The sequence below is a fragment of the Somniosus microcephalus genome, chromosome 7 (genome assembly GCF_052327205.1).
Source record: "Somniosus microcephalus isolate GS21.2 chromosome 7, FLI_Smic_1.0, whole genome shotgun sequence".
NCBI classification, from domain to species: domain Eukaryota; kingdom Metazoa; phylum Chordata; class Chondrichthyes; order Squaliformes; family Somniosidae; genus Somniosus; species Somniosus microcephalus.
In genome coordinates, this window is record NC_140993.1 from 7415678 (window position 1) to 7427846 (window position 12169).

Sequence of the window (12169 nt, forward strand, 5' to 3'; positions counted from 1 at the left end):
GGAGGTGGGGCTGAGATCACTCAAAAGGTGGGTGGCTTTGTTGAACCTGCATTGTTTTTCTTCAAATTAATTTGTTGGTGTTTCAGTTGTGAATTCTGTCTTTTTATAGGTGCTTTCTGAGCTGGAGCCAGCAATGCTGGAGATACTCTCCAGGTGCGAAGATCTCAGAATGCAGGTTGTTCCTCCGGCTGTTGAACCAGACGCGAAACGCTATCAGACAACGAGCATGCGGCTGGCTGCAGGGCCCAGTGAGGGCTCGGAGTGCCTTCCTTCTGGCGGCCACACCTGGGCTAATAACTCTCAGACTGAGGCTGCACAGCACCGTAGCTCACTGCGAAGAAGAAGAAGACCACAGTTGTAAGGTTCAAAATGACGAGCAACACGATCCCGAATTTGACTGGAAAGAGTTTTGGAAGTTCCTTCGCCCCGAACTCTCCTCTCTGATTTGGGCAATAATCGTAAGTAGCTGTATTCCGGGATCCACTAATCAAATGTGGTCTGGAGTGTTTTGGGATTTAGTTCCCTACGCCCCCAACCTCCCATCCCTCCACCCCGCCCTCCACCCCCCAAAGGCGGCTTCGCTACTGTTAGTATTACATGGTGTGTGATACTAAGCCACAGAGGCCAGGAAGGTGCCAGCTTCAATTCCCAGCACCAGCTGTCCATGCTCAGGCAGGATGAATGGCCACTTGGGAGAGTCGTCATCACCACCCATAAGGGAGGAAGACCAGGGGATAGAAATTAAGGAAGGGGAAAAAAATCTATAGTGGGGCTCGGAGAGGCAAGCAGAGGAAACAGTAGAAGTTCCCACACTAAACCCAACTGGTGTTTTTAGCTCTACACCTTTTCATTATTTGTTCTCAGGATGTGGGCAAGGCTGGAATTTATTGCCATCCCTAGATACCCTTGAGAAGGTGGCAGTGGGCCGTCTTCTTGAACCGCTGCAGTCCGTGTGGTGAAGGTGCTCCAACAGTGGTATTAGTACTACCTGCAGCGGGTAGTCAAAACTGCCCAACGCATTACCGGCACCCGGCTACCGACCATAGAGAACATCTACCAGAAACGCTGTTTACGGAGGTCACGGTCCATCATCAAAGACCCTACCCACCCCAGCCACAGTCTGTTCGCCCTCCTGCCATCTGGGAGACGCTACAGATGCATTCGCACCCGTACGACCAGATTTAGGAACAGCTTCTTTCCCAGGGCTGTCATCCTACTGAACTCCACAAATAAACACTAAAGCCTGCACATCTGCCAATGCACTTTATTATGGTTATGTTTATGTTAATGTATTACAAGCCAAATGTATGTTGAATGTTTAAATGTCTTAATCTAAATGTACACTCTCGGGAGCCGCAAGCCTACATTTCGTTGTACTGCACTTGTGCACTAACAATGACAATAAAAGTTGATTTGATTTGATTTGAAAGGTCAGGAGTTCTCGGATAGTGACCCAGCGACGATGAAGGAACACCCGATCTATGTCCAAGTCAGGATGGTTTGTGACTTGGCGGGCGAACTTGGAGGGGATTGTGTTCCCACGGCATTGCTGCTCTTATCCTTCTTGTCTTAGAGGTTGTTGCTATAAACGGTTAATGGCTGATCTTGGCTTCACCATAACATTTCCAGCCTGTAGCCTCTGGGAAGAGAGCAAGCTGAGAATGGAAAGAACCAGAGCACAATTTAAAGAAAAGATCAGATTCATAAGAAGATCATAGAGTCATTTACAGCTCAGGAGGAGGCTATTCGGCCCATTGTGCCTACGTGGCTCTTTTCCAGACCCAATCCAAAACGAATCCCACTGTTCCCCAGATCTCCATATCTTCCTCTGCTTCATTGGTTTCTAGTCTACTCTTAATTCAAAGTCACTTGATTCAAACTATTTAATTTTTTTAGCGCAAAAAAAACTTTGAATTAACTTGTTTCTTGATTGGTATGGCAAATATAGTGGTTCTGCTCCTGGACAATCTAGGGATCGTGAGTTCAACATAAGAAATAGGAGCTGGAGTAGGTCATTTGGCCCCTCGAGCCTGCTCCCCCATTCACTGAGATCATGGCTGATCTTCTACCTCAACTCCACATTCCTGTACTGTCCCCATATCCCTTAATTCCCTTAGTTTCCAAACATTTATCGATCTCTGTCTTGAATATACTCAACGACTGAGCCTCCACAGCCCTCTGGGGTAGAGAATTCCAAAGATTCACCACCCTCTGAGTGAAGAAATTTCACCTCATCTCAGTCCTAAATGGCCGACCCCTTATTCTGAGACTGTGACCCCTGGTTCTAGACTCCCCAGCCAGGGGAAACATCCTCCCTGCATCTATCCTGTCAAGCCCTGTAAGAATTTTGTATGTTTCAATGAGATCACCTCTCATTCTTCTAAACTCCAGAGAATATAGGCCTAGTCTACTCAATCTCTCCTCATAGGACAATCCCCCATCCCAGGAACCAGCCTAGCGAACCTTCATTGCACTCTCTCTAAGGCAAGTATGTCTTTCCTTAGGTAAGGAGACCAGAACTGTACACAATACTCCAGGTGTAGCCTCACCAATGTCCTGTATAATTGTAGTAAGACTTCTTTACTCTTATACTCTAATCTCTTTGTAATAAAAGCTAACATACCATTTGCTTTCCTAATTGCTTGCTGTATCTGCATGTTAACTTTCTGTGATTTGTGTACAAGGACACCCAGGTCCCTCTGAATGCAAACATTTCCCAGTCTCTCACCATTTAAAAATATTCTGCTTTTTTGTTTTTCTTACCAAAGTGGATAACTTCCCACTTCCCCACATTGTATTCCATTTGCCATGTTCTTACCCACTCAGTCAACCTGTCTATATCTCTCTGCAGTCTCTTTGCGTCCTCCTCACAGCTTACTTTCCCACCTAACTTTGTATTATCAGCAAACTTGGATACGTTGCACTCAGTCCCTTCATCTAAGTCATTGATATAGATTGTAGATAGCTGAGGCCCAAGCACTGATCCTTGCGGTACCCTGCTAGTTACAGCCTGCCAACCCAAAAAAGTCCCGTTTATTCCTACTCTCTGTTTTCTGTCCATTAACCAATCCTCAATCCATGCTAGTATATTACCCCCAATCCCATGAGTCCTCATTTTGTGTAATAACCTCTTGTGTGGCACCTTATCGAATCCTTTTTGAAAATCCAAATACACCACATCCACTGGTTCCCCCTTATCCTTCCTACTAGTTACATCTTAAAAACACTCTCACAGATTTGTCAAACATGATTTCCCTTTCATAAAACCATGTTGACTCTGCCAAATCATATTACGATTTTCGAAGTGCCCTGTTACCACGTCCCTAATAATAGATTCTAGCATTTTACCTATTACTGATGTCAGGCTAACTGGCCTATAGTCGCCCATTTTACCTCTTCCTCCTTTCTTAAATAGCGAGATTATGTTTGCTATCTTCCAATCCGCGGGAACTGTTCCAGAATCTAGGGAATCCTGGAAGATTAATACCAGTGCAGCCACTATCTCTGCAGCTACCTCTTTTAAAACCCTAGGATGCAGGTCGTCCGGTCCAGGGGATTTGTCGCCGCTTTGTTCCATGAATTTCTCCAGTACTATGTCTTTACTTATACTGATTTCTTTAAGTTCCTCATTCCCTTGAGACCCTTGGTTCCCCATTATTTCCGGAATGTTTTTTGTGTCTTCTACCGTGAAGACAGATACAAAGGGCTGGATTTTTTCAATGGGGACGTGATGGAGGCGGGACTCCCACTTGTCGGGTTTTAGTCCCGCCTCCATCGACATGTGGCCAACCCACGCTATTTTCCCTTGATTGACCTTGTTAAGCCCGCCCAGCGGGCTTAGCAGGCCAATTAAGGGAAAGCCGGTTACTGGTGACATCAACGAGTGACGTTTCATCTGTCAAGAGCTTTTGACAGATGAAATGTCAGCGTTTGATGGCTTTGTGAAGCTGTTAAACACTGACAATCTGTCTTTTAAGTTGAGCCCTTCCACTCAGGCTCACTTGATCTCCCCTGAGCAGAAAGCAGAAGGCTGCAGCTTTTGCAGTTCAGCGGCCACTCTGCTTTCTGTGCCGGTGAGAAGCGGAACTCCCGAGACCTGAAGGGAGGAAGCCTGCAGGAAGAAGTAAAGGTAAGTAAAACTTATTAAAACACTTTACACTCACCTCACACACTCACCTCTCCACACTTGCACCCATCACTCACCTGCACACTGGACATCTCGGCCCCTCCGACCCCCGCAGACCCGATGGCCCGCCTCGCTGACCCAGGCCTGGTTTGGAGCCGTCGGGAAGCCCACACTTCAGGGCTGAAAATAGGGATTCTCAAAAAAACTGCCTGTTAACTACCTGCTAACAGACAGTTAATTGGCACTAATCCCGTTCCCGCCTCGGGGAGGTGGCTCCCAGCATGGGTCGGGTACTCGCCTCCTGGGAAGATAGCACGGAGGTGGGTTGGGAGTGGGATGGGTTCCCGCCCCCAGATTCTGACATTTTCCCGGCAGTCCCGCCTCCTTACCCACCTCCCCAGGGCTGGCAAAATCGCCCCCAAAGTATTTGTTTAATGTCTCTGCCATTTCCTTATTGCCCATTATAATTTCTCCTGTCTCTGCCTCTAATGGGCCCATGTTTACTTTCACTAATCTCTTCCTATTTACATAACTACAGAAATGTTTACAATCTGCTTTTATGTCACTTGCTAATTTACTTTCATATTCTTTTTTCTCTTTCCTTATCAATTTCTTGGTCCTCCTTTGCTGAATCCTAAACTGCTCCCAATCCTCAGGTTTGCTGCTTTTTCTGGCCAATTTATATGTCCTCTCCTTGGATCTTATTCTATCCCTAATTTCCCTTGTTAGCCACGGTTGAGTCACCTTTTTTGTTTTATTTTCATGCCAAACAGGGATGAATAAATTCTGTAGTTCATCCATGCGATCTTTAAATGTTTGCCATTGTCTATCCACCGTCAACCCTTTAAGTAACGTTCCCCAATCCATCCTAGCCAACTCGCGCCTCATACCATCGTAGTTTCCTTTATTTAAATTCAGGACCCCAGTCTCTGAGTCAAATACTTCACTCTCCATCTTAATGAAGAATTCTATCATATCATATCAAGCAAGACATTCCCTTTTGAAATCAATGTTGACTATTCATTATTATATTTTTGGTTTCTAGATATTCTTCTATTTTCTCCTTTAGTAGGGATTCCATTATTTTTCCTACCACCGATGTTAAGCTGACTGGTCTGTAATTCCCTGGACATGTTCTATCCCCTTCTTGAATACAGGTATTATGTTAGCTATCCTCCAGTCCTCTGGCATTACACCTTTTTCTAATGAATTATTAAATATGCGTAGTAATGCCACTGCTATCTCTTCCCCAGATTGTTTTAAAATGCGTGGACACAGATTTAAGGTAATTGGCAAAGGAACCAGAAGGGAGATGAGGAGAATTTTTTTTACACAGCGAGTTGTTGTGATCTGGAATGCGCTGCCTGAAAGGACGGTGGAAGCAGATTCAATAATAACTTTCAAAAGGGAATTGGATAAATACTTCAAGGGGAAGAATTTGCAGGACTACAGGTGAAAAAGCAGGAGTGTGGGACTAATTGGAGAGCTCTTTCAAAGACACAGGCACGATGGGCCGAATGGTGTCCCTCTGTGCTCTATGATGCTATGATATTGTGACCCTCCTGTTCCTGCCCTCTTTCCCTCTATCCGTGTGGAACACCACTACCCACCTTCTGACGCTCCCGTCCTTTCCCTCTATTCCAGTTTGCCTGTGGCACAGCACTGCTGAATATTCAGATCCCACTGTTGCTGGGGGACCTGATGAATGCGATCGTCGAGTGCATACGGACAGCCCCTACCTGCTACTTTAGGGGTATGAAGGTGCCGGGTGCCAAATTACTGGTGATCTACTCACTGCAGGTAAGATCCAGCAAACCGCCATCGGGCATGTGCGTTGATTTATAATTTCTGATTATTTTTGGTCAGGTACGGAGTAAAGGTCAATCTGTTTGAAGTATCTACCCTGAGAGTGTTTAATGGAACAGCATAGAAGGAGCTTTACTCTGTATCTAACCCGTGCTGTACCTGCCCTGGGAGTGTTTGATGGGACAGTGTAGAGGGAGATTTACTCTGTATCTAACCTGTGCTGTACCTGCCCTGGGAGTGTTTGATGGGACAGTGTAGAGGGAGATTTACTCTGTATCTAACCCGTGCTGTACCTGCGCTGGGAGTGTTTGATGGGACAGTGTAGAGGGAGATTTACTCTGTATCTAACCTGTGCTGTACCTGCCCTGGGAGTGTTTGAGGGGACAGTGTAGAGGGAGCTTTACTCTGTATCTAACCCGTGCTGTACCTGCCCTGGGAGTGTTTGAGGGGACAGTGTAGAGGGAGCTTTACTCTGTATCTAACCCGTGCTGTACCTGCCCTGTGAGTGTTTGATGGGACAGTGTAAAGGGAGCTTTACTCTGTATCTAACCCGTGCTGTACATGCCCTGGGAGTGTTTGATGGGACAGTGTAGAGGGAGCTTTACTCTGTGTCTCACCTGTGCTGTACCTGCCCTGGGAGTGTTTGATGGGGACAGTGTAGAGGGAGCTTTACTCTGTATCTAACCCGTGCTGTACCTGCCCTGGGAATGTTTGATTGGACAGTGTAGTGGGAGTGTTTGATGGCTCTTGCTCTGGATCAGACTCTAACATGACTTCTGCCCTCTCGTTATTAGGGAGTCCTGACCTTCTGTTACATCACCCTCCTGTCCAGAGTCGGGGAGCGAGTCGCTGCCAGCATGAGGAAGGAGTTGTTCGCAACTCTGCTCAGGTCTGAACTTAGCTGAGGCGCTAAAGAGTTTTCATGTCTCGTTGTTTGATATTAAGATAAAATTGAAACATGCTCTCTGTGAAATGTCTCGTGGAGCTGCTCAGGCTTCTGGCCACCAGTGGCCATGCCTGCGGTTGCTTGGTATCCTCGCGGGCAAAGATAGGAAGCTCAAATAAAGAGACGTGGGCTGTAGGCATGTAACAGAATCTCATGGGTTGAAATACATAGCTGAGATCTGGGAAAGGTTTAAATCAGTGAATACTTTTATTAATTTCTGATCTTCCCGCTATGTAAAATTCTGACCAGGCTAGACAGACTGGATGCAGGGAGGATGTTTCCCATGGCTGGGGGGTCTAGAACGAGGGGTCACAGTCTCAGGATACAGGGTAGGACATTTAGGACCGAGATGAGGAGAAATGTTTTCACTCAGGGTGGTGAACCTGTGGAATTCTCTACCACAGAAGGCTGTGGAGGCCAAGTCACTGAATATATTTAAGAAGGAGATAGATAGATTTCTAGACACAAAACTTGTCAAGGGGTGTGGGGAGAGAGCGGGAATATGGTATTGAGATAGAGGATCAGCCATGATCATATTGATGGCGGAGCAGGCTCAAAGGGCCGAATGGCTGACTCCTGCTCCTAGTTTTCTATTTTCTATGTTCTGAGCCAAGTCCAGTGCCTTTCCCGCTGGTAAGCCGTTGCTTTTTATTTGAATAGATTAGTGATTTGTTGACAATAAGTCAGAGGATTTGCAGGTTTATAACAATAGGAATATAGCGTGCTGCACACCACGCACTGTCCTGCTGCTGAACTGGAGAGGTGTTTCTCTTTAAGGCTGCAAAGTACAGTTAAAAGGAAAGAAAGACCTTGGGGGAAAACTTGGGCCGCGCCCACTCTTTGGGGCACTAACTTCGCCGGGGTGTAACTTTTAGCACCCTGGAAAAGTTAGCGCCCTCGCGCCGGAAATTGAATCGTAGCGCCCCAAGCAGGAGGCGGGGCTACTGGAAGCGCCCCCCCCTCCCTCCCTCTTGGGGCGCTCCCATTGAATATCACCGCGTTACATGCAGCAGCGCCACACGCGTCAGTACTACAGGCCTCCCTCCCCTAGCACAGTGCGCACCAGGGCCCTGCTGGACACCGGGGAGCGGGGTGCCGGCAAAACGAGAGCGGCACTGAAGAGACGTGCCGGGCTGACCGATCTCGGCCAGCGCCCCGCAGGAGTAGGCGAAAGGGTGCAGGTGCTGGCAGGAAGCCCCAAGAAAAAGGCCGTCCGGCACCTGCAGTTTAATTTCCGCCGCTCCGGCCGCAAACACGGCACCCTGACCACGTCGGCCATAGTGTCGGGCGGTAGGTCAGGGGGCGCCAGCCAAGTTTGAGGCCGGGGCGCTGCGCACGGCGAATTTCGAGGGAGGTGTTGGCATCGCCGCGCCTGGGCGCTAGGTGCTTTGTGCCCCGTTAGCGCTAACGGGAGGCGCAAAGCAACCCAGTTTTAAACTCCTTGTTGACATATACAACCTTTCACAACATCCCAAAGCGTTTCACAGCCAGTGACGTACCTTTGAAGTGGATTCACTGTTGTAATGTCCAGTTAACCTGCTTTTGGTGATGTTGGTTGAGGGATAAATATTGGCCAGGACAGCGGAGAGAACTCCCCTGCTCTTCTTCGAATAATGCCATGGGATGTTTATCATCCATCCTAGAAAGCAGATGGGACCTCGATTTAATGTCTCATCCGAAAGAAGGCACGTCCTACAGTGCGGCGCTCCCTCAGAACTGCCCCTCCGACAGTGCGGCGCTCCCTCAGTACTGCCCCTCCGACAGTCCAGCGCTCCCTCAGTACTGCCCCTCCGACAGTGCAGCGCTCCCTCAGCACTGCCCCTCCGACAGTGCGGCATTCCCTCAGTACTGCCCCGCCGACAGTGCGGCGCTCCCTCAGTACTGACCCTCTGACAGTGCAGCGTTCCCTCAGCACTGCCCCTCCGACAGTGCAGCGCTCCCTCAGCACTGACCCTCTGACAGTGCAGCGCTCCCTCAGTACTGCCCCTCCGACAGTGCGGCGCTCCCTCAGTACTGCCCCTCCGACAGTGTAGCGCTCCCTCAGTACTGCCCTTCCGACAGTGCGGCGCTCCCTCATTACTGACCCTCCGACAGTACAGCGCGCCCTCAGTACTGCCCCTCCGACAGTGCGGCGCTTCCTCAGTACTGCCCCTCCGACAGTGCAGCGCTCCCTCAGTACTGCCCCTCCGACAGTGCAGCACTCCCTCAGTACTGCCCCTCCGACAGTGCGGCGCTTCCTCAGTACTGACCCTCCGACAGTACAGCGCACCCTCAGTACTGCCCCTCCGACAGTGCAGCATTCCCTCAGTACTGCCCCTCTGACAGTGCAGCACTCCCTCAGTACTGCCCCTCCGACAGTGCAGCACTCCCTCAGTACTGCCCCTCCGACAGTGCGGCGCGCCCTCAGTACTGCCCCTATGACAGTGCAGCGCTCCCTCAGTACTGCCCCTCCGACAGTGCAGCACTCCCTCAGTACTGCCCCTATGACAGTGCAGCGCTCCCTCAGTACTGCCCCTCCGACAGTGCAGCACTCCCTCAGTACTGCCCCTCTGACAGTGCAGCGCTCCCTCAGTACTGCCCCTATGACAGTGCAGCGCTCCCTCAGTACTGCCCCTCCGACAGTGCAGCACTCCCTCAGTACTGCACTGGGAGTGTCAGCGTGGATTATGTGCTCAAGTCTGTGCGGCTTGAACCCAAAACGTCCTGACTCAGAGGCACGAGTGCTACCCACTGAGTGAAGGCTGACATCTATTAATATTAAATAAATACTGGGTGAGTTCATTCAAGAGTTGGGCAGAGGTCAGAGTGGAGATCAGGACCCTGGCTTTGTTTGTGGCAAGGTCAGTAAGTGGCCTTTTTAAAAATTTGTTTACGGGATGTGGGCGTCGCTGGCAAGGCCAGCATTTATTGCCCATCCCTAATTGCCCTTGAGAAGGTGGTGGTGAGCTGTCTTCTTGAACCGCTGCAGTCCGTGTGGTGAAGGTGCTCCCACAGTGCTGTTAGGAACGGAGTTCCAGGATTTTCACCCAGCGACGATGAAGGATCGGCGATATACTTCTAAGTCAGGATGGTGTCTAACTTGGAGGGGAACTTGGAGGTGGTGGTGTTCCCATGCGTCTGCTGCCCTTGTCCTTCTAGGTGACAGAGATCGCTGATTTGGGAGGTGCTGCCAAAGAAGCCTTGGCAAGTTGCTGCAGTGCATCCTGTAGATGGTACACACTGCAGCCACGGTGCGCCAGTGGTCGAGGGAATGAATGTTTAAGGTGGTGATTGAGGTGCCAATCAAGCGGGCTGCTTTGTTCTGGATGGTGTTGAGTTTCTTGAGTGTTGTTGGAGCTGCACTCATCCAGACAAGTGGAGAGTATTCCATCACACTCCTGGTGGAAAGGCTTTGGGGAGTGAAGAGGTGAGACACTCGCTGCAGAATACCCAGCCTCTGACCTGCTCTTGTGGCCACAGTATTTATGTGGCTGGTCCAGTTAAGTTTTTGGTCAATGGTTACCCCCAAGATGTTGATGGTGGGTGATTCGGTTGAATGTCAAGGGGCGGTGGTTAGACTGTCACTTGTTGGAGATAATCATTGCCTGGCAGTTGTGTGGTGTGAATGTTACCTGCCACTTATCAGCCCAAGCCTGAATGTCGTCCAGGTCTTGCTGCATACGGGCACGGACTGCTTCATTATCTGAAGACTTGCGAATGGAAATGAACACTGTGCAGTCATCAGCGAACATCCCCACTTCTGACATTATGATGGAGGAAAGTTAGTTGATGAAGCAGCTGAAGATGGTTGGGCCTAGGACACTGCCCTGAGGAACTCCTGCAGCGATGTCCTGGGGCTGTGATGATTGACCTCCAACAACTATCGGATTGTCCTTACTGGTCTGGTCTATGTGTGACTCCAGACTCTCAGCAATGTGGTTGACTCTTAATTGCCCATCTGAAATGGCCGAGCAAGCCACTCAGTTGTAACAAACCGCTACGAAAAGCAATAATAAGAATAAAACCAGACGGACCACTCGGCACCGACTTCACCAGCTTCAGACATGAAAACGGCACACCCAGCCCATTCAACCCTGCAACGTGGGGACCTGTGCCAAAATTGGGAGAGCTGTCCCACAGACTAGTCAAGCAACAGCCTGACATAGTCATACTCACAGGATCATACCTTTCAGCCAATGTCCCAGATTCCTCCATCACCATCCCTGGGTATGTCCCGTCCCACCGGCAGGACAGACATAAGACGTAGGAGCAGGAGGAGGTCATTTGGCCCCTCGAGCCTGCTCTGCCATTTAATAAGATCATGGCTGATCTGATCTTGGCCTCAACTCCACTTCCCTGCCCACTCCCCATAACCCTTGACTCCCTTATCGTTCAAAATTCTGTCTATCTCCACCTTAAATATATTCAATGACTCCGCCTCCACAGCTCTCTGGGGAAGAGAATTCCAAAGATTCACGACCCTCTGAGAAAAGAAATTCCTCCTCATTTCCGTTTTAAATGGGTTCCCCCTTATTCTGAAATTATGCCCCCTAGTTCTAGATTCCCCCATGTGGGGAAACATCCTCTCTGCATCTACCCTGTCAAGTTCTTTCAGAATCTTATGCTTCAATAAGATCCCCTCTCATTCTTCTAAACTCCAATGAGTATAGGCCCAACCTGCTCAACCTTTCTTCATAAGACAACCCCTTCATCCCAGGAATCAACCTCGTGAACCTTCTCTGAACTGCCTCCAATGCAAGTATATCCCTCCTTAAATAAGGAGACCAAAACTGTACGCAGTACTCCAGGTGTGGTCTCACCAACGCCCTGTACAGTTGTAGCAAGACTTCCCTACTTTTATACTCCATTCCCTTTGCAATAGAAACATAGAGATAGGAACAGGAGTAGGCCATTCGGCCCTTCGAGCCTGCTCCGCCATTCAATGAGATCATGGCTGATCTTCGTCTGAGATCATAGCTGATCTTACCAGTTCAGTACCCCGTCCCCGCCTTTTCTCCGTAACCCTTAATCCCCTTAGCCTTCAGAAATATATCCAATTCTCTCTTGAAAATATTTATTGAATTAGCCTTCACAGCCCTCTGTGGCAGGGAATTCCACAGGCTCACCACTCTTTAGAGTCATAGAGTCATAGAGTAATACAGCACGGATAGAGGCCCTTCGGCCCATCGTGTCCATGCCGGCCATCAAGCCCTGTCTAATCTAATCCCATATTCCAGCATTTGGCCCGTAGCCTTGTATGCTATGGCATTTCAAATGCTCATCCAAATGCTTCTTAAATGTTGTGAGGGTTT

At 49.1% G+C, this 12169-nt stretch overlaps 1 protein-coding gene across 1 annotated transcript in view; it reads left to right on the top strand.

Moving 5' to 3' along the window:
* abcb8 (ATP-binding cassette, sub-family B (MDR/TAP), member 8) overlaps positions 1-12169 on the top strand; it is a 126109-nt gene that overhangs the window by 35071 nt on the left and 78869 nt on the right. Inside the window, exons 2-4 of the mRNA XM_085992192.1 lie at positions 110-458; positions 5771-5926; positions 6727-6821. Coding sequence (XP_085848318.1) covers positions 110-458; positions 5771-5926; positions 6727-6821 — 600 coding nt within the window. The remainder of the gene's footprint in view (positions 1-109; positions 459-5770; positions 5927-6726; positions 6822-12169) is intronic.